Source organism: Symphodus melops (genome assembly GCF_947650265.1).
Source record: "Symphodus melops genome assembly, chromosome: 18".
NCBI lineage: Eukaryota > Metazoa > Chordata > Actinopteri > Labriformes > Labridae > Symphodus > Symphodus melops.
The window spans coordinates 9840218-9863183 of NC_136708.1; the positions used below are offsets into that span (position 1 = coordinate 9840218).

The 22966-nt window shown below is 42.6% G+C and overlaps 1 protein-coding gene across 4 annotated transcripts in view; it reads left to right on the top strand.

Annotated features, from left to right (window-relative positions):
• Positions 1-6536: 6536 nt before the first annotated feature.
• The window catches only part of nhsl3 (NHS like 3), a 38803-nt gene continuing 22373 nt past the window's right edge, over positions 6537-22966 (top strand). For 2 of the 4 annotated variants that reach the window (XM_079367346.1, XM_079367348.1), the window contains exons 1-2: positions 6799-6973; positions 7621-8021. In XM_079367346.1, coding sequence (XP_079223472.1) covers positions 7790-8021 — 232 coding nt within the window. In that variant the 5' untranslated portion in view covers positions 6799-6973; positions 7621-7789. Of the gene's footprint in view, positions 6766-6798; positions 6974-7620; positions 8022-17536; positions 18790-22966 lie in introns of those variants that run through there. The other 2 variants (XM_079367347.1, XM_079367349.1) reach the window with 2 other exon arrangements.

Sequence of the window (22966 nt, forward strand, 5' to 3'; positions counted from 1 at the left end):
TGTGTACAGTCCGTTAAGATGTTTCTCGTGCATGGACTTTATCATGTTTTTTTTTATTTATAGGCAATTTTTATTTTTAGCAATTATGTTAATGGTCTGGTGTAAATGATAATTTGAGGTCAATCAAATATCACAACAAATTCTTACAACAGTACATTATATGAGTTTACAAAAAATACTGCACAGTCTCTAAAGTCTTGGACTTTAAAAAAGGACGACTTTGTCGGTAATCCCAGTTGCTTTTAGAGTTTTTTTACCCCAGAATTTACCATTGTGATTACAGCTCCCTTAATTAGATGTTGTGAGAGTGCCAATCCCGTGTTTTTAATAGAGATTCACCAGAGGTCACCTCAGGTTTCCTGTCTGTGGCGTCAGTGCCTCATTTAAAAGACCCCCCGGAGAGAGTGAAAACAGGCAGATCGTTCCTTTGCAAACGGAGAGAGAGGGAGAGACAAAGAATTAGTAAAAGAAAGAGAGATGGTTGGATGGATGGATGGAAACTTGTGGCCTGTTTTTGTCCAGTCCCAAACAACTCAGCAGCAACCACACCCTCTCAGGAATTCCTGCTACAAAAACATTTCTTGTCATGTTTTTATTGCAGCAGTTATCCTTTGCAATCACCAGTTGAGTGTTTTTCTTACTTTTAAATACCCCATGTTCCATAAAATGATGTGTATGAAACTTATTGCAACCTTATTGTGTGTACAAGTTTTACTCTTGAAAATATAACTTTGGTTATGTATAGTGTTAAATAGTTATCTAAAAAGAATGCTAAATAACGGCTGAAAAAATGTAAAGGACGACTATAAAGTTAATGCGTGAAAATAAAAAAATCTACACAATAGCAACGTGATTCATGTTATACATTAGGTGTGACAGTATTAGGATTATTAATTTAAAAAAAAAGAATTTTGTACAGAAAACGCAAAAGCATGATTGTCCATTCTCTGTGAATTGTTATCTTTTCACCACCTTTGTTTTACACATCTGTGACACAGAATAAGTTTAAACTGAGTTTATCCTGGGGGAAGTTTGCATCTGCAATTTTGGACACACTAAGGCCACAGTCGGATCATAGACGACGAAGATACGACAAAAACAAGTAAAGCAAAACTGTAAAATCTTACAGCTCCCCTCAAGTGACCAGTGTGCCAATATTTTTCCTTACTTATCGTTAACAGTCAAGTTCTTTCAAGCCATTTTAGCAATGGCTGAAAAAATGTGACTAACGGCATATCCCATGTCTTGTCCTGAAAAATGCTACACACCTTTCAGGATAAATGAACAGAATAAGATTAAAAATGTGTGGCTTCAGCTTCTCAGTGTTTGTGACATTTTTCACATTCAGGTTATTGGTTTAAACAGTTGCTCAACACTTGAGGCTGTAAGGCTCAGTGGTAGAGTCTGCTGTCTCTCAACCGAATGGCCAGGGGTTCGATCGTCAACTCCTGCAGCTACAAGATACTGCTTCGTCGGTGGCGTGTGAATCTGTATGACAAGGATCGTCACTTTACACAGCTTCTGCCATCAGAGTCAGAAAATGGTCATATTTGTAATAATAGTTAATGTGCACTTTAAAAGTATAGCCAACAGTACACAATGTTTTTCAAATGATGGTCATTATCAACCCTGAAAATTGAATTTAAATATATCTTAATTTGCAGAATTGTGACTTCCTAATTAACTAACTGTGATACAAAATATGGAATTTTTGAGAAAGTAAGGATGGCAACAAAAAAAGAGTACAACCGAAGGTCAACAGGAAAACTTAGCTTGAAATGAAAAAATCCAATTCTGCAAAACCAAGTTTTTTTCCTTATCAGAAGTGACGTGTATCGGGTCCTTAATATTTCTGCGTGGTTTTGTTTGAGTGAATTGTGTTTATGAATCTCTGTGTATATTCATGTATGAATTTCCGGCCAGATGGCTCTGCACACAGCCAGTGTGCTTTGGCTCTGAACCGCCTGGATTCTGGAAATACTTCTACTACCGTCCACTGTGCAGACTCTCTCACTCTAGATATTAAACATACAGGGCTTTGTATGTTTGTGCTGTCTGTTTGATTATTTAATCTCTTAGAGAGGCAAAAACAAGCTGCAGTATACACGGTCATGGACCATTAATAAAGTTTACCGTAGCCTTTATTTAATGTACGTCGGGGTCTGTTTGTCCAAAAAGGACCGTGCCAACTTCAAGCAAGAAGCTCAACAGACCAGGCAGAAGCAAACACCCAATATCTAATAAAGTTTGATGGAGGGCCTGAGGGGTCACCAAGCTTTCCTATGACAGGGTTACATACACATGGAGATCCCTCCCTCCTCTGTAGATAGGATTAGATAGACAGAGACACTAACCTTGGGTTAAAAATATCCTCCAGTTTTCACAATGTTTTATTTCAAACACAGCAGCTGATGTGCCTGGAGTAAACAATTGAAGACATCCAAACACCTTGTGATATTACGTCTTTATTTTAGGCTACAGCTAACAGCGAGTTAGAACCTTATTGTCTCTGTCGTCTGGCTCTTTAGATGAAATAGTTCCCCAGAGGCACCATAAAGCAGAAAACAGACAATTCTCTCACCGCTTCATTTACAGCAGGTTCTCTTTCCTCTCTGCTTCATTAACACAATTACCAGTGACATGACTCAACAGTATATCCTCTAAATTCTTCCTTTTCTCATGAGCTTGAAATGAAATGGACTTCTCCCTCATGCACTTTCAACATAGTTTTTAGTTCTCCTTTGGAGGAAGGTCAGAGGAATGTGGAAGGGACAGCCAATCACTGTCCACCAAGGGCAACGACATGCCTGGACAGGACACTGGCATAGTGATATTTCCACATCAAAGGAACACGCTATGAGTGATTTGAATTATTGTACTATTCTGTTACATCCTCAACATTATACATCCCCAAATTCAACTAAGTCATCTTGTTGTGTTAAATGTACAGAAAAAACATTTGAAACATGCAACACATATTTAAGAATGGGACAGGCTCATGTGCATCTCTCTGCAGCATCACCTCTTCTTTGAACAACTCTCTGTAGAGTAAGGTTACTGAGGAGACAAGCTAGTCTCATAATGAAAGCAGAGCACTTCACCATTCTTACTGTAATGAAGGATTTCAGCTGCTTCTGGTTCTGCTTAGATCATTTAAAAAAAAAATGCTATCTATATTTTGATTGGAGGACAGGGCGCAGCTGTAGGCAGTTTATCTCTCTGACTCTTTGACTACACAGTCACCCTGTTGTACATGCCCAGAATGTGGTTTGGTATTGTCTTGCTAAAATAGGCAATGTCTTTCCAAAACCTGTATGTATGTATGTATCTATGTATCTATGTATGTACATACACAGTCTATATATATATATATATATATATATATATATATATATATATATATACCTTTGCTTCACTACATCCTTATGTCACTCGGCTACTGCTGCTCTCTTTCTTGCTCGCGGCAGCTTTAGCGTGTAGTAGCTAGCCCACCCAATATCTTATAATTTATGACTACTAGAATTTGGGGCAAATAAACTGACATTTTTAATCCATTTCATTAATGTATATAAATGTAAAGAAACCAACAATATTGTAAAAACATATATTTTGATATTTTTTGAACGTTCCCAGTACTTTTGTTCATCCTTCCTCGGTAACCTCTTTTATCAACTAGAACTCGCTGTCAACACCGACTCTGGCAGGGGCATGACAGACAAAGCCGTCTCTGTTGCACAAAGGAATCCCCTCTGTGTTTCACAGCGTTTATCAACCTGGAAACTCTCCTTATTCCCGATAAAACTTATTTTAAATGAAACTATCTCTCTGTCCTCATTTCTCTCTCTCTCACCTCCCTTTCCACCCCTCTCATGCTCTCAGATGGTTGGTGTTATAAATAGTAGACTGTGGAATGTAAGTTTGGAGAGTTTTGTTCTTTTCAGTGCTTTAGATACTCAGTGGTTCTTACAAATGAATTTAACAATGTTGAAACATACATACATTTGTCAAGTTGAGGGTTGAACAAAACAAGAAAAAAGTACAGCAGAGACCTGTTTAGATGTTTTTTTGGCGTATTAGTGCTCTATGCTTTTGTTCGAGAAATGGACAGAGTGGAGCAGTTGGTGCAGAAAGAATGTGTCTGGTGCAGGACAAAAGCAGGTTGGGAATGATAATGCTGGTCCGAGGGAGCTGGGCTTATCCCTGCCGGTGGAATGGATTTCCTGTCTGCAGCCACCCTTCAGTTACATCTAACTCACAAGCATACACACTCGGGTCATTGGCTGAAAGTTTGTGCTGCTGCTGCTGTTGAGATTCGATTGTGGTACTTACTGGTGCTGTCTCCAAGATACAGAAGTGCCACCTTTATTTTTGTATTAAGTGATCTTAAGATGTTGTGTTGAACATGTTTGAGTTTCTTAGCATAGAGCATCATCTTCCGAAGCCTCTAAAAAAAGAACATCCAGGTTCTGTAACAGCTTCTTCCTTCAGGCCATAAGACATTTATCTGTATAGTAATCTCACACATAGCTTTTGTTTTTTATGTCTCTTCATATCTGCACCTTACTTTGTAAATAGTACTTACATTATGTTTTTATCCTGCACTACGAGCCAATGCAACGAAATTCTGTTCTTTTCTGCACTGTAAAGTTCAAATTTGAATGGCAATAAAGAAAGTCTAAGTCATCTTCCGGTACAGATTTGACATTGTTCTCTGAATTATAACCAGACACCTTTAAGAAACACAACATATCAGCATCTAAGTGTTGCTACAACAGGAGTAGAAGAGATGGAGAGAAACACAGTGGGAGAGAAGAGTAAGGGCGAATTGGTGATACATTCCCCACTATGCTCAGAGCGTTCTCGTCATTAATGTGGTTTTGTTACCTCTTACTGAAAACATACACACACAGACACACACACACACACACACAGACACACACACACACACACACACACACACACACACACACGCACACACACACACACACACACACACGCACACAGATTGTACAGCTCCTTTGCAGACATACAGAGTTGCTGTTTTGTGTTACCATGGAAACAGTTAAACATTTCAATCTGCTCGCCATGAGTGAACCCAACTATGACTCATTTGAACCCCTCCCAACACACCAGTACATGCTTTCATTATGGATTCCCCAACCACATGGGCTCAAAATATGATCATGACACTTGAAAAATCCTGAACACTCGCTCACTGAAAAAAAAAAGTTTTAACAGGTCAGGTTTTACACCGTCAAATAACTTTGATTTTAAATGGAAGTGAACGTGAGTACACTGCCTGGCTGAAGATAAGCCTTACACATTTCTGTTTTTTCTCAAGATATTGTAAGAGGCTGCTGGCTGGCTGGCTGGCTCTGAGGCTATATCATCTACTTGATGGATTTAGCCCATTAATGTGAAGCATATGAGTTCCATACTGACAGTGATATCCTCAGGACATGCACCAGAATTAGCCCAGGAATCCCAACAGACAGGTCATTTAGCTGCCTCATCTCAGAAGCTAAAAGAAGACAGTGACCTGCAGAATACTGGCAGAATATTTAACGGATCAGTTAATATGATAACTTCCTTTTACACATTTTAATTGACAAAGATTTATTTTACTTTTCTTAAAAAAAATATAAACAGGATACAAATCGTTTCATCCAGCTGCTTTTCATTTGAGGCGAGAGGAGAAAAAAATGTTACGCGACAAAGATTTGTTGGAGGTTTTGACAGTACGTAATCGCTGCTTTTTGTTACATATAGCACCCCAGCATAGGATAGATGGCATATTAACTTCACTGAAGCCCCTTGATGCTGATACTTTGACTGTATTTCAGACTCTTTTTTCACAGGTGTGTCTCTGCCTGTTCCCCCCCCAAGCCTGCAACACCTCCTCCACCTTCTGTCCTGTGGGTCCTCCTCACATTGAAACCAGATGAGCAAGTCCCACCAGAAACATTTTCACTCCACCCACATCTCCCCTAAAAAAAAAAAAACCTCCCACCCAGCCACCCACACACACACACACACACACACACACACACACACACGCACACAATGATGTCACCGTGTCTTGTCCCCCCTCCACTGTGCAACTTGAAACAAGCTTCACAGTTCAGTGCCATGGCTGCTACATTAAGTGAATGTAAGTGGACGAGACTTAAATGTAACTGACCCCTTGTGACTGTCTGACTGTGTGTGTGCTTGTCATGTTAACAAGGGGTTTCAGGTTTCCACCTGGCTGCACAGTGACAGGGAAAAGCCCCTCCCCTACCAAATTAACCCTCCCAAAAAACCAGCTGAACCTCTCCACATTCAACAAATTACCTTTTCAACAAGTGACTGCTCAGTACTTCCTTAGAAGTGCTAATCATATATTCTTTGTCACATTTGGTTGAATTGAACTGGTTTCTTTGTTACAGCTGCAAAAGTGTAACAACAGGCGTCTTGTCCCATACGTTGGAGTGTAGAATGACCTCTCAATTTATACTTTGGTCCAAGGTGTGCGTCTTTCTCTCTTTCCAGCTGTAATGGTGTCTCCTGGCCCAGGGGTTCCACTCCTGAGGGAGAGTGGGATGACTGCACCTGATCCCCGGAAAGGAGGCTAAGATAAGACAAAAGCAAAGCCAGCAGCAGGATTAACACGCTCTTAAGGACCGATGCAGCCCAAGGTACAGATTTAACACTGAACCTGAAAAGGGCTTCCCTATACTGTTTGAGCCTTCTGGAACATAAGCAGAAGAAACTACAGCTGGAATGGTGAGGCTAACTCCCAACAACAGTGTTTGGAGGTGGGAGGAGAGGTTGGCTCTCAGACAGAGGGTGGGACTCTGAGACCATGGAGCTTCATTCACTCTGCTGAACGCACACACACACACACACACACACACACACACACGCTCTGCAAAGCTGTTCTCAGGCTGAGAGAAAAGAGGGGAGCAGACGAGAGGGACGGCACGTTCGCTGAGTAAGTTGGGTGTTCACGTATGTTCTTGCTTGCGATTGTGCGGCACAGTGTTTTGCCTTGTTTGTCTCGTTTGACAACGCTCGTGGGTTGTCTCATGGTGTGTTCGTCTGCGATCGTTAAGCGCGTCTCGCGAAACAGAAAGTAGGCTTTTCTGCCACTAAATGTTTTACTGAACATGAGCATTGTTTTCTCTAACTCACCCATACAGTCTTTTCTGATGATGTGAACCACATGTCACACACACACACACACACACACACACACACACGCAGATGTTGTAGAAGTCCACCTCTCCTCCTCAACATTTCTCCTCTACACAGACAATATAACTATACAAAAAGGGAAAGCGGGAGTGGATGGAGGACTTAGGTTGGACATTTTTAGAATGCTCTTGATTGTTGTAAAAGTAGGACATCTCTGTTTTGACTTTCCTAATGTACGGTTCTTTAATCCTTTTTAGAGTCCCATTTGATTTGACAAATTACAGCAAACATCTATGCTCTAATTAATCACTTCTATTCTTCCTCATGCTACTTGCTTTTTCATGCCACTACCTCCTCTCACTGGCTTTCATTTTGAGCCAGCGTCTCTGACTTTCCATCTCACCCTCTGTCTCTCTCATCCTGCTGATCTCATTGTTGTCTCAGGTGGTGACAGACAGGAAAAACAGAGACACTGAACCAGAGCCAAAGAGGAACAAAAGGGGTACATCAAACCCAGGAGGGCAGGGAGGTTTCTAATCCTGTGTCACTGAAAGTAGACACACTGATACCGGTGCAGGTACCTAGGCCTTAGCTCCCAGGACCAACCTCCAGGATGTCCCGGAGGAGGTCTACAGGGGACCTGGTGCCTAAGGAGATCACTGAGATCTTAGCCCGGGAGGCGAGGGTTCAGCGTGGGCAGAAGAAGTCGGGAAGCTCCCTGGGACACGCCTTCAGCTGGTTTCGAGGGAGCAGGAAGAAGAAGAGTGTTGGTAACGGAATAAACCGGGCTGTCGTTGGGTCAACTGATGCCAAAGTGGGACTACAGAACCATGAACCTGCAAAAGGTGAGTGAGTCAAGAAACAACCAAGCTGTTTGGAGGTACTGAGTTTCATCCAACTCTTCTACAAAGATGACCAAAATCAAACTTCAAATGTTGCATATTTTTGCACATTTTTAATATTTATTGACCATCAAACAAAAACGTAGATATATATGACACATATATAATGTTAGGATGTTTGATGTTCTTTCTAAACCTTGGCAACATTTTTTTTGAAACACACGATACACAGTTGTTGACGTCGGTTTTCCTGCTGAGGAAGACTTGACGTCGGGTTCTGCTGATGTATTAGAGCAAAGTTTGAGGACATGCCCATCCAGGCAGCTCTTTCAAGGACACGCCCACCTGGAAGCTAACTCTAACTTCCCTGCGACCGCAAACAGAGCTAGCCAATGGGAGGAAAGTGAGGGGAGGGGCCTTAAAGAGACGCCTGCTGAGGCTGAAATGAGGGATTTTACAGTTTTGGTAAAGAAATGTAAAGATTGGAGATATGTACAGATTCTGTTGTGTATGTTCATAACTCTACACACAAACTGTCCTCAGAGGAAAACTTTGTGGTTTCACTTTTACAACTTTCACAAAATCTACATGATGCACCTTTAAAATAAATAAGGAGGTTTGTAGCTACACACCTCCCAGGTGACTTCATTCACGTTGAAATTGAGTATAATAGATCTCCTTTCATGTGTGATCACAATGCTGCACTAATAAATACGTTAACATCAACAACCAATCAGAACAGAGTATGTGTAAAGTGAAAGCTGTGGCTTATACTGTGAACCCCCAGAGAATCATAATTAAGTGTGTTATATTTTAACCACAAGTTACCACAACTGATTGAGTCCCATCAGCCTCTTACACACAGACAACTGTAAACAAGACTCAAGCGAGGCGTCCAGCATCAAACAACAGACACGGTTAGCTTCAGCTTGTTAACACTGAGCGTTTTTAAATCACATGTCCAACATGAGTTTGTGGAGACTTAAAAAGTAATGAGCTCCAACATACCAACTGCTGACGACTCCCAACATATCTTGAACTTGCTCCACGTCTGCAGGTTTTAAATATGTTTACTCTTTGTGTGTGCTTGTTGCACATTTAGCCAAATAGTCATTTAATGCAGTATTTTTAAAAAAAAAGGGAATCAAAATGATTTCATGATACTTTAAGCTATCTCTTAATAGAAAGTGACACATGAGTGCAGTACAATAACCATTCTCATGTTTTACTTTGGTAACACGTCCCTCTATAAATAGGAACCTGAGAGAGTTTGAGATGTTTCTGATGCTGTCAGAAGTTCTGGATGGATATTCCTTATTTGGTCACAGTGTCGCTGAGGAGACAACTCTGCTGTCTGCCTTATTTTGTCTGTCATGATCACAACCTGTGTAGCAACATGTTGACTTTTGGATTACACTGATTTATTTTATTTTTTATCATGAGGACATCAGTCTGGACATTTAGAACTTGGTAAAAGTGAAACACACACACACACACACACACAGTGAAAAGAGTCTAATCCCTCTTTCTGTTTACTGATGCGTTTGCTTGGTCGGCAGGACAGAGATTACCCTCAGTCCTTCCTGTTTTTGTTCCATCTCTAAAGCCATCCTTTTCTCTCCTGTCATTGTGTATCTGTGTGTGAGCACGTTTGCGTGAGTTACTGCAGGAACAATCCAACAACTTTAGGAAATTCAGATTCACAGTCTCCCAGACCTTTTTTTTTTTTAGTCTTTTGTGGTTTTTGAGCTTTTTCTGCCTAAAAAGGGACTTCCATGATCCCTCATTATGCCGAGCATTGTGGTTTTAGAGCTCTATAAAGAACTATGAGTACTGGAGGGGTAACAGTCAGTGACTCCATTTCAAACCAAGTTTCTCGAGAAGTTGGGTTAATATTTTCCCAGCAGAGGATGTGACCAAAAGCTGCCTGTAAGAATGTGTGGGAACTATATTTCTTGGCATTTTGTCTCAGTGTTTTTCAGATTTTAAGATCATAGAGGAGCACTGTGAAGTTTGTCTTTGGAGACATCCAAACAATCACAAACCCATAACGAAAAAAAAAAAAGCTACAATACCATTTTCTTTTATCCTATACCAACTTCATATCCACCGTTGGGTCAGTGTTTGTTACCACTCTGATGTGACAATGATGCTTAACACACTGTTACACTAGTGTCACAACAGTTTTTTTACATGCTTGAAGAACGAGAGCCTATGACTGTGGGATAAGAATACATGGATTGCTGGCAGATTACCAGCTTTGATGAATCTTTCCAGTCGAGTTAGTGTTTGTGAAATTGCACTCTAAATCACTTCTTCATCGCCGCCCTTGACGTGCAGTCGTTGCTGACAGCTTCAACATGTTATACGGCTGTTTAGGTTCCAGTTTTGGTTAAGAAGAATCAAGTTGGGGGATAATAAATCAGAATTGTCGTTGAGATTTATGACTGGAGTTTTTGTTTATTCCATGTTTGTTTTACAGCCTCTTACTACGTATTTATTGTGGAATAAAAGTTGATATGAATATCTGTCCCTTTCTGTAGGGTCCAGTTGAGCTAAATGTTGAGTTTGAGTTGATGTGATAAATGTCATTGACCAGTGGTACGTCCTGATCTTCATTCAGAATCGAAGTTTTACTCTGGAGAGGAAATCTGTGAAATGTGAAAATCAGAGTTTAACCCTTTACAGGGCGCTCATTGAAATACTTTGAAATTCAAAAACTCAACCTCATAGTGTTATTCAGGGACATAACAGAACTTTAGTTCTGTTATAACATTTTTCAGAAATTGTAATAAACATTGACAAGGTTACCATGTTTAGTTCAAATGCCACACTAGCAGGATCAGTGACGTAGGGTGATCTCTTCTGATTGGCTGAGTGAGGATCACATGCTTCTCGACCTTACTGAGGTGCAGAAGGCTGGCCATATGTAATGTAATGTCACTTGGCCTATAAAGGCTTAATATGGTGAAACATGAATTTTGGTGTTGATCTTTTCATACGCCGGAGCTCTGTGGTCCAACAGCTTCCAAAATGAATCATTTACAGCGTTTGAACAGAATGATTTGTTTGTGAGTCCAGCGTGATGGACAGGAGGCTCTTTCCGTCTCACCTGTGTGTGTGAACACATTGTTAGGTTTCTCCGAAAGAGAAAGTACCTTCAGCCTGTTTTCCATCAGTAAAAAAGTTCTTTTTATGTTGCTTTCCCATCGCTTCATTCTTCCTGAACCTGCTGGGTGACTTTAATATTTCTGTACAGAGACATTTGTCTTACCAGAAACACACACACACACACACACACACACACACACACACACTCTGCATGTACTGGTATCCTTCTCTTCCCTGGTTTCGAGTGTGCATGAGTAATTTGACGTTTTCACACTTTCCTGGTCAAACTACAGAAGTTAGAAGGAAACTCTTGTGCTCCTCCACAAATGTGGAGCTTTGTGCTCTCAGAGAAGGACTTGAGGTTTACCATAATATAAATCAGTGAATATCTCCTTCAATACAGGAACCAAAGAACATAATGGAGCACACAAATCACTGAAGGCCAGTTTTAAAAAAGGTGCAAAGGACCAACGCTTCGACGCATCAAAACCAGAAGTCTGACAGTGTCAGCATCCTGCTTCATCGGTTGACTGTAACTCTTTTCATTCAAAAAATTCAGTTCAATTCAAAAAACGTTATTCGTCCCCAGGGGGGGAATTCAAGGGCGCACAGAGCAGTAAATGAATATTTCTAAAATGTAACCAAAAATAAAGTGTCAACAAAAGAATGAAGTGTCAGAAGAAGTACAAAAAAGTCTCATCCAAGGTCACTCTCTTATTTCCATTTAGTGTACTTAACTCTGCCATGTCTAAATTCTTCACTTCGAACCGAAGTCTTCAAAGATTCTCTCATGAACGAATAAAAAAACAGTCAATGCCTTTTCAGTCGTTGCAGTTGATGCTAAAAAAAAGGCATTCCCTTTATTTGCTTTTCGCCTTTATTGGATAGGACAGGGGATAGAGTCCAGAGGAGAGGGTGGGGAGTGACATGCAGGAAAGGAACCACAGGTCAGAATCGAACCCGGGCCGCCCACTTAAAGGTTATAGGCCTCCGGATATGTGGTGGGACCTAACCGCTAGGCCATCTGCGCCCCCTTTTTTTCACTTTTAAATCAACAATACATTGTTTCCTGCTTCACCCAATAAGGTGTTTGCTCTTTAGGGAAAAGTGAAAGCATATTCAGGAAACGATTCCCTCCACAGCTGTGTTTCTTTTCATTATTGGCCTTTGGAATACATCTCTAGTGTAGTTTAAATCAATAAGCCCCTTACACGGACCCAAAGCCTTTTCAACAATACAAAAACAAACAATCCGACCCTGTCCTACTCCTCTCGTCTTCTCCTTTTCTTCCTCTCAGCACGTGTTGATCCTGCAGCAGTGACATGTAGCTTCTTTAATAATATGTCTTTGTTCGCTGGCTTTACGTAGCCTGTGTCATCCCTCTGGCTCAGATCTGCTCGTAGGTTATCCAGACCTCCTCTGACGACGACCGGCTGTATTTTACACACATTCCTCCCCTATAAAAGTAATAAAACTCGCTTTGATGTGCTGAATTCCTGGGAGCCGTGTCTTACCGTAGTTTTCTGTGTGCGTGTGTGTCAAGGTCTGCAGTGTGCGTGCACGTGCGCGCGCGTGTGTGTGTGTGTGTGTGTGTGTGTGTGCGTGGCAGCCTGGATGCCAAATTGGACCTTGAGTTATGTGATGGAGGGGAGAGATTACAACAAATCACAAAGCCCCATTCAGCCTTGAGACGCCTCTTAGGGAAAACTCTCTCAATGCTTTTTTAATTAGAGCAACCACTCGGCACACGCACACACACACACACATACACACACACACACACACACACACACAAACACACACACACACAAACACACACCTATGTCTGTTAGTTTCAGGTTTTATCTCTCTCTTTCATTACTGACTATTTCTGTTTTTGATCTGCTTTCCAGATCTCAGTCACACCCTCCATCCTGGACGTCTGGTTGGGTGTTTGCTTGTTATTGTTTCCTCAGCGTGTGTCGAAGGTGGTGTGTGTGCGGCTGAACACCTGCAGAGCTGTGTGACGATGTGTGACCGAGTGCTGCCCTGTATCAGAGCGTCGCTCTGTGTGTCAGCAGCATATCGCCGGGCTTACAGGGCCAGCGGCGGCGCCAACCCAGCGCCAGCACTCATTCATTACATCACCTCACACACACACACACACACACACTAAGGCGTATTGAGCTCCCGCAACCACCTGCTTCGTTCAGCACAGTGCATCTTTGGCTGCTGGTTTGATGAGTGGTGATCTCATTTTGAACAATCCCTGGGATTCCACAAGTGCGTCAGTGTGTGAAGTCATTGTTTTTGATAAGTGTGTAGTTGTGTGTGTGTGTGTGTGTGCGAGTGTGTGCTTGGAAGAGAATACTCCTTATTGTGTAAGAACTGTTTGCTAAAGATCCCTTAAGTGTCTCTGTCTGCTTTCCATTTTGTGTGTGTGCGTGTGTGTGTGCGTGAGTGTGCGTGTGTGTGCGTGTGTTTGTGTCTTGTTGCCACATCACAAAAACAGTCAGGGTGTGTAGGTTCGTACTATATAACGCAGATTACAGAGCCAGCAGGGTAATTGAAGAGCAAACATCTCATTACATCGAGAACATTGTATACAGCCTGAGCTCTATTACAGGCCACAACTCAGGGCCACTTTAATACAGTTTGACAGGAAGAAGGCAGTGAGAGGAGGGGGGAAAGAAAAAGTGCACGAGGAGGAGCAGGCAGGGAGGAGTGTGAAAGTTTAATGCAACCCCCCCCCCCCAAACATCTTTCGCTGCTCACGCACACTTTGATGAGTGAAGACAGTTTACCTGGGTAAGCTGACACCTCCCACCCTCGTCCATCACGGCAGCACAGACAGGCATGCGGGTGAGCTAAACGTCTCCCAGGCAACGGCATTGAGAGAAGCCGCGCACAGTGGCTGCAGTACCGTGGGGCAACAATAGGGTCTGACCTTAATGTTCGAGGGCGTGCACAGAAGAGAAGCATGCAGAGGTGGAGGGAGGGAGAACGCCTGTTTTATTTATAATTGCTGTAGGGCGTTATAGTATAGATTTTTTTCCCCCAGATATGTTGCCATCAGGCTAAATAAAAGCGCTAACCTAAAGACAAGGATTTCTTCAGTCACTTGAATTCGATGAGGTATTGTTTATGGAATACGGGGCTAATAGGTTTTTTTATAAGACATGCAGTGTGTTTGATGTGGCGAGGAAGCAGCTGGAAGACATCAGCATGGCGCTGACAGAGAGGGAGTCTGTATATACGAGGATATAACAACTGATTTACCCTCAGAACAGTGTGTGTGTGTGTGTGTGTGTGTGTGTGTGTGTGTGTGTGTGTGTGTGTGTGTGGCTCCTGTTACGTAACTTGTAATAGATACACCTGCTGAACAGTGTTGTACCTGATCCAGCTGTGGGTCCTCTCTCTCTCTCTCTCTCTCTCTCTCTCTCTCTCTCTCTCTCTCTCTGAGAGTCGGCTGCTCGTGACAGTAAGGAATTCAGTCAGTCTTGAATATTGAGACATCTGGAGCTGTATGTGTTCTGCCTGCTCAGGCTGGATGAAACATCTTGGAACACTGACCGGTGTCACATGATCTTAAAGTGTGCCTGTCTGATTTTGGCTGTAATGCCACACTGACTCTTCATCTGAATGTGTTTTCCTGCACGCACAAGCTCAAACTTACATATCTACTTCAGCACGATGCAGTTCCTCCCAGTATTTGATTAGAGATGTTATTAAACTGATACATGAACAGATTCTCATTTGTTAGGCCATACATAAGCTAAAGACTGGGTTAAAGAGAATTCAGACATAAAGGAGGATTGGAAACGCAGATGTCTGAAGTGTTGATTGGGTCTGTCAAATGATAAAATCTAAAATATAATTGCTGAATTTCAATACACTTCACTTTTTAAATCAAAAAATGTCATGCTTTGAATTGTTGTACTGTCTTTAGCTGAGAGTACATTACTTGCAGTTTGAGTTCAAACTTGTATTTATTTAAAATGTAGCTTGGTAAATCAGAACATTGACTTACATTAATGTTACGTTGAACTATCATGTTAAAAGGAACTTATTACGGATGAAAAACTAAATGAAAGTAATGAGGGAAATGTTCGATGTGGACCTGTTTGTGGTCATGAGGTAGATATTACTTTTGACTCCAAGCTGAGCCGTCTGAGAGTTTTTTTTAAAGTGAAATGAGACATTCAAAGATTCTTTTCCATCACTTATGGGGCTCATCTGTGAAAAGAGGAATTTAGCGTGCCATTTATGCAATTTGAAAAATGTATACAATATTTCAGACCTTAATTGATCCCTATTGAGAGTTCATGCTGACAGCCTATGGCATAGTTGAAGTATGGTTGAAGCAAGTGGACGATAGTGTCCTTCTATGGACTATCGCTTCGGATCACATGTCTTCTGTTTTGTTTGTTTGTTTGTTTTTTTCATTTATTATTTTCTTATTTTACTGTATTGATCCCCTAATAGGGAGAGGGAGCGACCCTCCACTTCCCAACTCCAGTCCCTACAGACTGAACTCCTGCCGCCCGTGTTGCAACTGACAGACAGTATTGAAGTTAGAAATGATTGGAGGGAAGTCAGGGGGGTTGTTTAAACCAGCACTTCTTCACTGGTCTAACCAAAGGACTCACCACTAACTCCTTCATGAAAATCGTTACCCATATTTATTACATTGTTTTCAACCAATCAGATTTACTGAATGAAAAACAGTGCAGTTTGGACTTCGGATGGTATGAAACTTTTGACTGAACAAAGAGAAGGAACAAAACCAAAATGTCTGGAGTGCTTGATAAACTTTTAGACACTTTTATTGCCCCTGTTTTTCTGACGCACTGAAAACGGATCATAAATGATGCTTGAATTGGAAGACTCGGCGTGACATGCGGTGTAAAAGTGCTTCGAGTAGTCAGAAGACTAGAAAAGCGATGTACAAGCTCAAGTCTATTTTTTACCACATGTATAAAAACAACCAGCAGAAAGTGCAGTTTCTGTTTTCCTGTGAATGTTACTCTTTGGCTGTGCTTTGACTTTAATGTCCCGTATGTTCTCTGCGCAGCTGTTGTGATAGCCGTGCCTTGCCACAAGATGGGAGTGGTGAGCAGATGTTTGCACATTCACTTGATATTAAAAATAAACTGAACATATTGTAAGTGTGCTCAGAAGAACAGAGGCTGTCAATGGAATGTAGGTCAAGCTGTAAAGGATGCCGGTTTTCTAATTCAGCGATGTTCCCAAACAAGGCCCCGCCTACGACCACCTCATCTTGACTTTTACACCATTAAAAAAAACACCTGCCTTGAGGCCCTGGTCGTAGTCGCCCCCGACAACCACCTTCCCTGATGACAGCAGCATGTCCTTCTTTAAATGTTCGCGTGCTCTGCTCACTCGTTCGTGCACACGCTCTCCTTTCAGACTCCTCGAGCTGTCACATCCAAACGTCCCGCCTGACAGCGTCACACACTTTGATCAGCCTCGCATTTGAACGCATCTGGGCCATATTTGGCACGTTGCAGTACAGCTCAAAGGTGAAGGCGGGGGGGAAATCCAACGCGCGCACACACACACACACACACACACACACACACACACACACACACACACTAAGTGCACTCTCTTAGCTCTATGACAAATGAGATGGTGAGTTGCTCCGAGAGTGCAAATGGCCTGGGTGTGGTTCTGGTAGGGCTGCATTAAGAGGCAGCATCTCTCTCGGAGCGTTTTATTGCAGATCATTTTGCACTCCACGATCGGAGGCTTGAGTGATATCCGTATGCATTCAAAGTCCTCGCAGGAATTTCCCCGGAAGTCCTCCGGCTAAAAATCAATTCCTCTTGTAGAAAAAGGAGATTGTAAATGTATGCTCACTCCCCCAGTCAGTAAATCTACTTTTTATAGGAGTTGTTTTGTTTTTTTTTGTCTTCTAGCTGGACGCTACACATCAGAAGGATTGGATGGGGGGGGGGGGGCATACAGGGGTGAGCTGACACGTGATCCACAACGAGAAGTGTGTGGTCTTCACTTTCTTGTGTCCTCGCTGCCTCTTCCTCCATTTTGTTCCTGCTTAGAATCTCACTTTCACATGATAGGCGCAGATAGTTCCTCTTTCTGACCCGCTTTTGCGGACTGACTGTTATTGATCCTCAAGTGTGTCAGCTGTGTTCCCCTCACTTGACTCCCATCATACTCTCATGGCCTCGTCGCTGTTGGACGCCCTGCCAAACCGAAGACAAAAAGGGAGATGGGAGGAGTGACAGTCAAAGTCAGGGAAATGTCAAACGTTCTCCAGTCAGTACCTTCTCATGTTAGCTCATCATGATCTCACGTTACAGTGTGACAGATCGCTCAAATAATAAGCAGCCCTGCTTCTTCCCATTCCCCCTGTCCTCCCTTGTTTCTGTGACTAACCCATCTGGCTTCAGCATCTGTAATTCCTCCAAGCATAGCTGGAACATTCTCATCTGAAGAGAGAGAAAAAAAAATGTTTGATCTGTCCGAGCGGTTGACTTGCACACATCCTGCTCTCTCGCTCTCTCTCTCTCTCTCTCTCTCTCTCTGCTGTTTATCTCTGTCGCAGCGCATGTGTGTGTGCTGCACCTTTGAAGATCACTTGAATAATTGAGCATCCCTCTTTTTTGTTTCGAGTCATTATTTTTTTTTATACTCCCACTTTTTTTGGGGGGGGGCTTCTTTCTACAGTGCGGACATGCTGCTGGGAGACGCTGCTCCTTTTCCCCATCGGCTGCTTCCTCGCCGTGCGCGCGCTCTGTGTGTTTCCCCTCCATCACCACGCCGTGTTGACAACGTCTGTCAGCTGTGATTGGCTATGACAGGAACACTCGCTTGCTTCAAAAAGGACACGACGCCACGTTTTAAAGAGCGTCATGTGACATGAAAGCAAAGGTGTGTGAATCATTTTGAGGATTTACAAAACACAAAGAATTGGTGTGTCTGTTTATTATTATTATTATTACTAATACTTCTCTCTGACACTGAAAATGCTCAACTGTGTGAATGCTCAGGCTCTGGAGCTCTGCGCTCACAGGGAGAGAAAGTGGGAGGGGCACTTGCATTCACTCAGTCACACACACACACACACACACTTCATAGTGAGCTTGCCAGTGTCGGATGCTACTCTTGCTTCAGCAGCTGGATGTGAAGGACTGAAAGCGGGACAGCTTTGAGAATTGGACTGATTTGATTTGAGCGTTTGCGTTTCATTGTGTCACCCTGGATCCACGTGTGTACGTTCGAGCAAGCTGCTTTGAAAGGAATTGTGTCAGTGGGTCTTCAGCACACACACACACACACACACACACACACACACACACACTACACACTACACGGTGGCTGCTGTGTGTCGGCAGGACTAAATCAGCAGGAAATAACTTGACCACAGGGATTACAGGTTATTGACTTTGACTCCAGGAGTATTTTCATGCAGGCGAGCAAGAGACTGTGGGAAGGTCTTCGAAGAAACACAAATGTAATGTCACAGAACAACGAGATGTAAGAGGGCGATTCAGGACTGCCCCAAAAATGGGGAACAACGTCCAGAAGAAGAAGAAGGTCCAAACTGAGAAAAACTTCTCAGCATCCCCGAGCCCGAAACGGAACAAACCAAAAGGCTCGAGGCTGTTTGGACAAAAAGACAAACTGAAGTCAGGTAAGAAGTTCACAGGATGCCTGCTGTGGATGGGTAGATATCAGTTTGTTGTGTTCTTAAAGGACCGATCAAATGTTGTAGCTTGTTGTTTGCGTTTTCAACACCCTCTTTTAAATGTGCGCAGTTTGAAAAAGCAGCCGAGTTCGGAGCAAGCTTCCGAAGTTTGCTGGGCTTGCTTTTCGTCGGGTGGTCATCTGTGTGAATGAGTTCCTTCAGTAAGCAGTTGGACAATGTTCCCATGCTGACTTTAGCGTAGTCAGCTTCAAGGCTTCCTGCTTATTGCACAAGTGTGCAGAAGAGGTGAGTGGGATGACAGAGGGGCTCTGATTTAAGACAGAACTCGAACTTTGTTGGTTACCCTCAAAACCTCAACGTGTGTGAGATCCTGCAGAAAGAGTGCTGATTGTTCGATGTTGCTAAAAGGGTGTGTGTGTGTTTTTTTAAAGGGGGGGGGGGCACTATACCTGCAGTGTAAAACAGAGCTTAGCATGTTGCACACTGATCATTGTCTCAGTTAACAGCCCCCGAAGCCTCCAAAAGCAGCAGACAAACAGGTTTAACTCACACTGACTCAGACAGATTGTCAGATAACGCTCCGTCTCTTTGCTGTTTACATTCTCTTTATCTCAGGAGTTGCCTTTTTGTGTTTCAAGTTTTCTGTTCCAGTCTTAAGACTATTTTTACACCACTAATGTGTATCATGAAATTCCAGCGCGTCATTCAGCGACCTTTGAGGTGTTGAACTCGAAGTTCCTGAAAACCGGTATGACAACTCTTAGTAAGAAACCTGCCATCATCAATAGCAGATTGTTTTTGTAATATATATTTAGCCCTGTGCTGAATTTCAGCATCTTATTGGTCATTATGTTTTTAGAGATGCAGTCGTAGATCCAGTCGTCGTAGGCAGCTGTTTCAAATCTGCTATTTGTACATGAAGAAAAAATGTTAATTGTTTCCTGGTGAACTGGCGAAGCATTTTACATGTTGGTCACCGATTGACACAAAATGAAGATAACACTTTCTTCGTTTTACATTGACAGCCTTTTCTGAATCTCAGAGTAGCCAAGTGTTCCTTTCTTCTCTGTGTCGTAAAGGAGGATTGGACCCACGATGTTGGAATTCTCTCTTTATGGACTGAACTGTTGGTTCCTGACCAAATAGCTTTGAAGACGGTATTCTTTTTTTCGTTCACTTTTCATGTCGGCTTGTCCCATGTTACTCTCGTATAGACTCTGAATCAATCATATGTTTTCAACCTTAGCACTTTTAGAAAAGAATATCGGACTGAACACACTTGGGTAAGTTAGTGAAATGAATGAATGAATCTTTATTGTCATTGTAACAGCTACAAGTACAACGAGATTACGTAGGTCAAGACCGATCCGCGCCGACACTGGTTTCTTCTCCTACGTCTCGAGCGTCCGCCTTCCTTGAGAGCTAGAGGAGAAGAAGTGCGCCCCGTTCTGCGAAGGAATCTGTTTGAATGTTTTCTAAAAACTCATATTCACATTTCTGTGAACATAGATGCAAAAGGAATAACGTGTCTACCGCCAACTCACTGAAGATCAGCGTTGACTTTTAATTCGCCAGTTGTTTTAGTTGTTAGTTTTGTAAGGGTGCAGATGTGAATATTACCAAACACATCCATCTGCTTGTGTCCTTAGACTGCATGAACAAATGAAGGACAGCTGAATGTTTCCATGTGGGCGCACACACTCGGGCGTTCATATTTCATGTTGAAGCCTTTGTTTTGTTGACACTGTTTGTTCAATCCAGCCTTCAGTGCATCTTGTTATTTTATTTTTTTTCCACCAGTATGGATGGTAATAAGCCCCTGATGCTCCTGCCTTCCATGGTAACAGTTGACCTCCCTGAACCTTGTGAGTTAATGGTACTGAGCTATGCATTAGCTGTCTGCTCAACAAGACCGGGCAGTTGAGCAACCTGCTTCATGACAAGACGATGGTGGGCTTTTTGTGCGTGCGCGAGTCTGCAAAATGAGAGGCGCTTTGGGTCATTCGAGATAATAAACGTGTGTTCATATAAACACATCTTGATTTCATTTTCCGTCAGGGTGGTCCGTGTGTGTGTGTGTGTGTGTGTGTGTGTGTGTGTGTGTGTGTGTGAGTGTGTGTGTGTGTGATTGTCGTCCTCGGCTCTCCTGCGTTCGCCGCCTCATTGATGAGGAGTTTATTCAGAAACTTGGGAGTGTGAATGCATTCCTACATTCCGCCCGATTTCCTTACGCATGAGCACCCATCCAGCACCCGAACGCCTCGACTCAATCTTGTCCAAGTGCGGCTACTTACCACACTAAAACCCCCAAGATGAAGCCAGCTACAGAAGCAGAGTTGTGTGTTACATGACATTGTCTGTTGTATGTGCTGGCATGTTAATACAATAGTCCTCAAGGTTTTTCTTTATACACACCTATAAACCACAGCTAATGGATTAAAGGGTCAGTGAAAGCAGCAGGCACACAGTACATGGTGTCTCTGTGCTGCAGTGAAGCAGCTCCTCTCCTCCCTACAGCAGGCTGATGAAACATGCAGAAGATGAACTCGGTGACGAGATCCTCTCTGCTCCTAAAATATGTGTCACGTCTGTGGCTTTTGGCAAGTTTTCAGAAACAGAAACCCCCGCCTGTGTCCTTCTCAACACCTGAAGAGCGTGTTACCGTTTGTCCGTACAACATGGAACAGAAGCTGCTGGGTGTCACACGTTGAATCCCTGGGTTTTCCGTATTTTTAGTCAAGGTCATCCCCAAGGATGTACTTCTTTCTTCGTGTCAGGATTCCTATTCGCTGTTTAGCTCCGTCATGGACAAGCTGATTTCGAAGGGGGATTATTCTGTCGCCAGATTTGGAACTTAAAATAACACTGTTTGAAATAAATAATTCCAGTTTGGATTAAGTTACCCTGTTTACACGCTTTATGTTTTAGACAGGAGAGTCACAACGTTGGTCCACCACGCTGTTTTTGTGTAAAAGATGCTGAGACGGAATGAGGTTATGATATCGTTAAACCGTTAAGAGGAATTGGAAACAGAGCTGTTTGGAAGTCTATGTAAATGGGAGAGTGACAGAATGGGACAGTGCTGTTTCTGTGTGTGCGTGCGTGTGTGTGTGTGTGTGTGTGTGTGCATGCGAGTGTGTGTTTGTGACGAAGGCATTGTTGCTTACATGTCAAGCCTCTTTTTGTTCCAGAAGTCTGGCAGGCTGTCTTAAAGTGACACACACGGGGAAAGCAAAATATCAACTGTGGCTTGTTGCAGATTTAAATAAGTTTCACCGTCATGATAAGCGTGCATAAAAAAATAAATAAATAATGGGTGAAAATGTTGGTTTATGTGCACACAAATATGATGAGCAGGAGCTCCAACGTTTCATTGTGTATGTGGTGATATGAGCAGGAGTGGCAGCAGCAGACACACTAACTTACAGAGTCACGTCACTGCATCAACAGGTGATCAGTCAGACACAGAAGCTCTTTTCAAACACGCCGCTGTCGTCCGTTTTAAAGTTTGATGGAAGTCATGTGAAGCAGCTGATTGGTCTCCAGATGTTAGCTATCGCGGTGTCATATCTGTCCTCTCTGCAGGGAGAACCTCTGGCTGGCTTTCAGAGGATATTCTGACTCAATTAGTCTCTGCACACATGAAGCACTTTCAGGAGGATCCACCTAGAAAAAAAAAATTTGAAACTGAACCTTGAATCTCAGGACATACTGTTTATAAAACAACTTTTTTTTTTTTTTACCTTTTTATCTTCGCCTCATTCCTTCACACTCCCCCTTGCTTCCTCTCCTTTTACACTTTTATCTCCTTGACCTTGGATTATTTGGAGGTTATCTATCTTCTGACATTCCAAAAGGGGGGGGAAATATGAGCATATTGTAAAATGAACTACTCATGTTTCATGGTTAAAACAATAGTGACTTTAAGGCCAATGAAGCCACGGGAGACAACGTTAAGTGAGGATTAATGACAGAAATGGGGAGGGAGAATGTAAGAAGGTGACTCTATGGATAATCTTAAGGGTGGAGAAAGCGAGAAGAACATGTCGTGTGAGGCTGTTTATAGCTCGAGAACAAGGCTGCAAGCTGATTTCCCCGTCATTTTCAATACAGCTGTCGTGTGCCGGCTGCGATATTCCATATTCCATTATCCTGCTGGCTA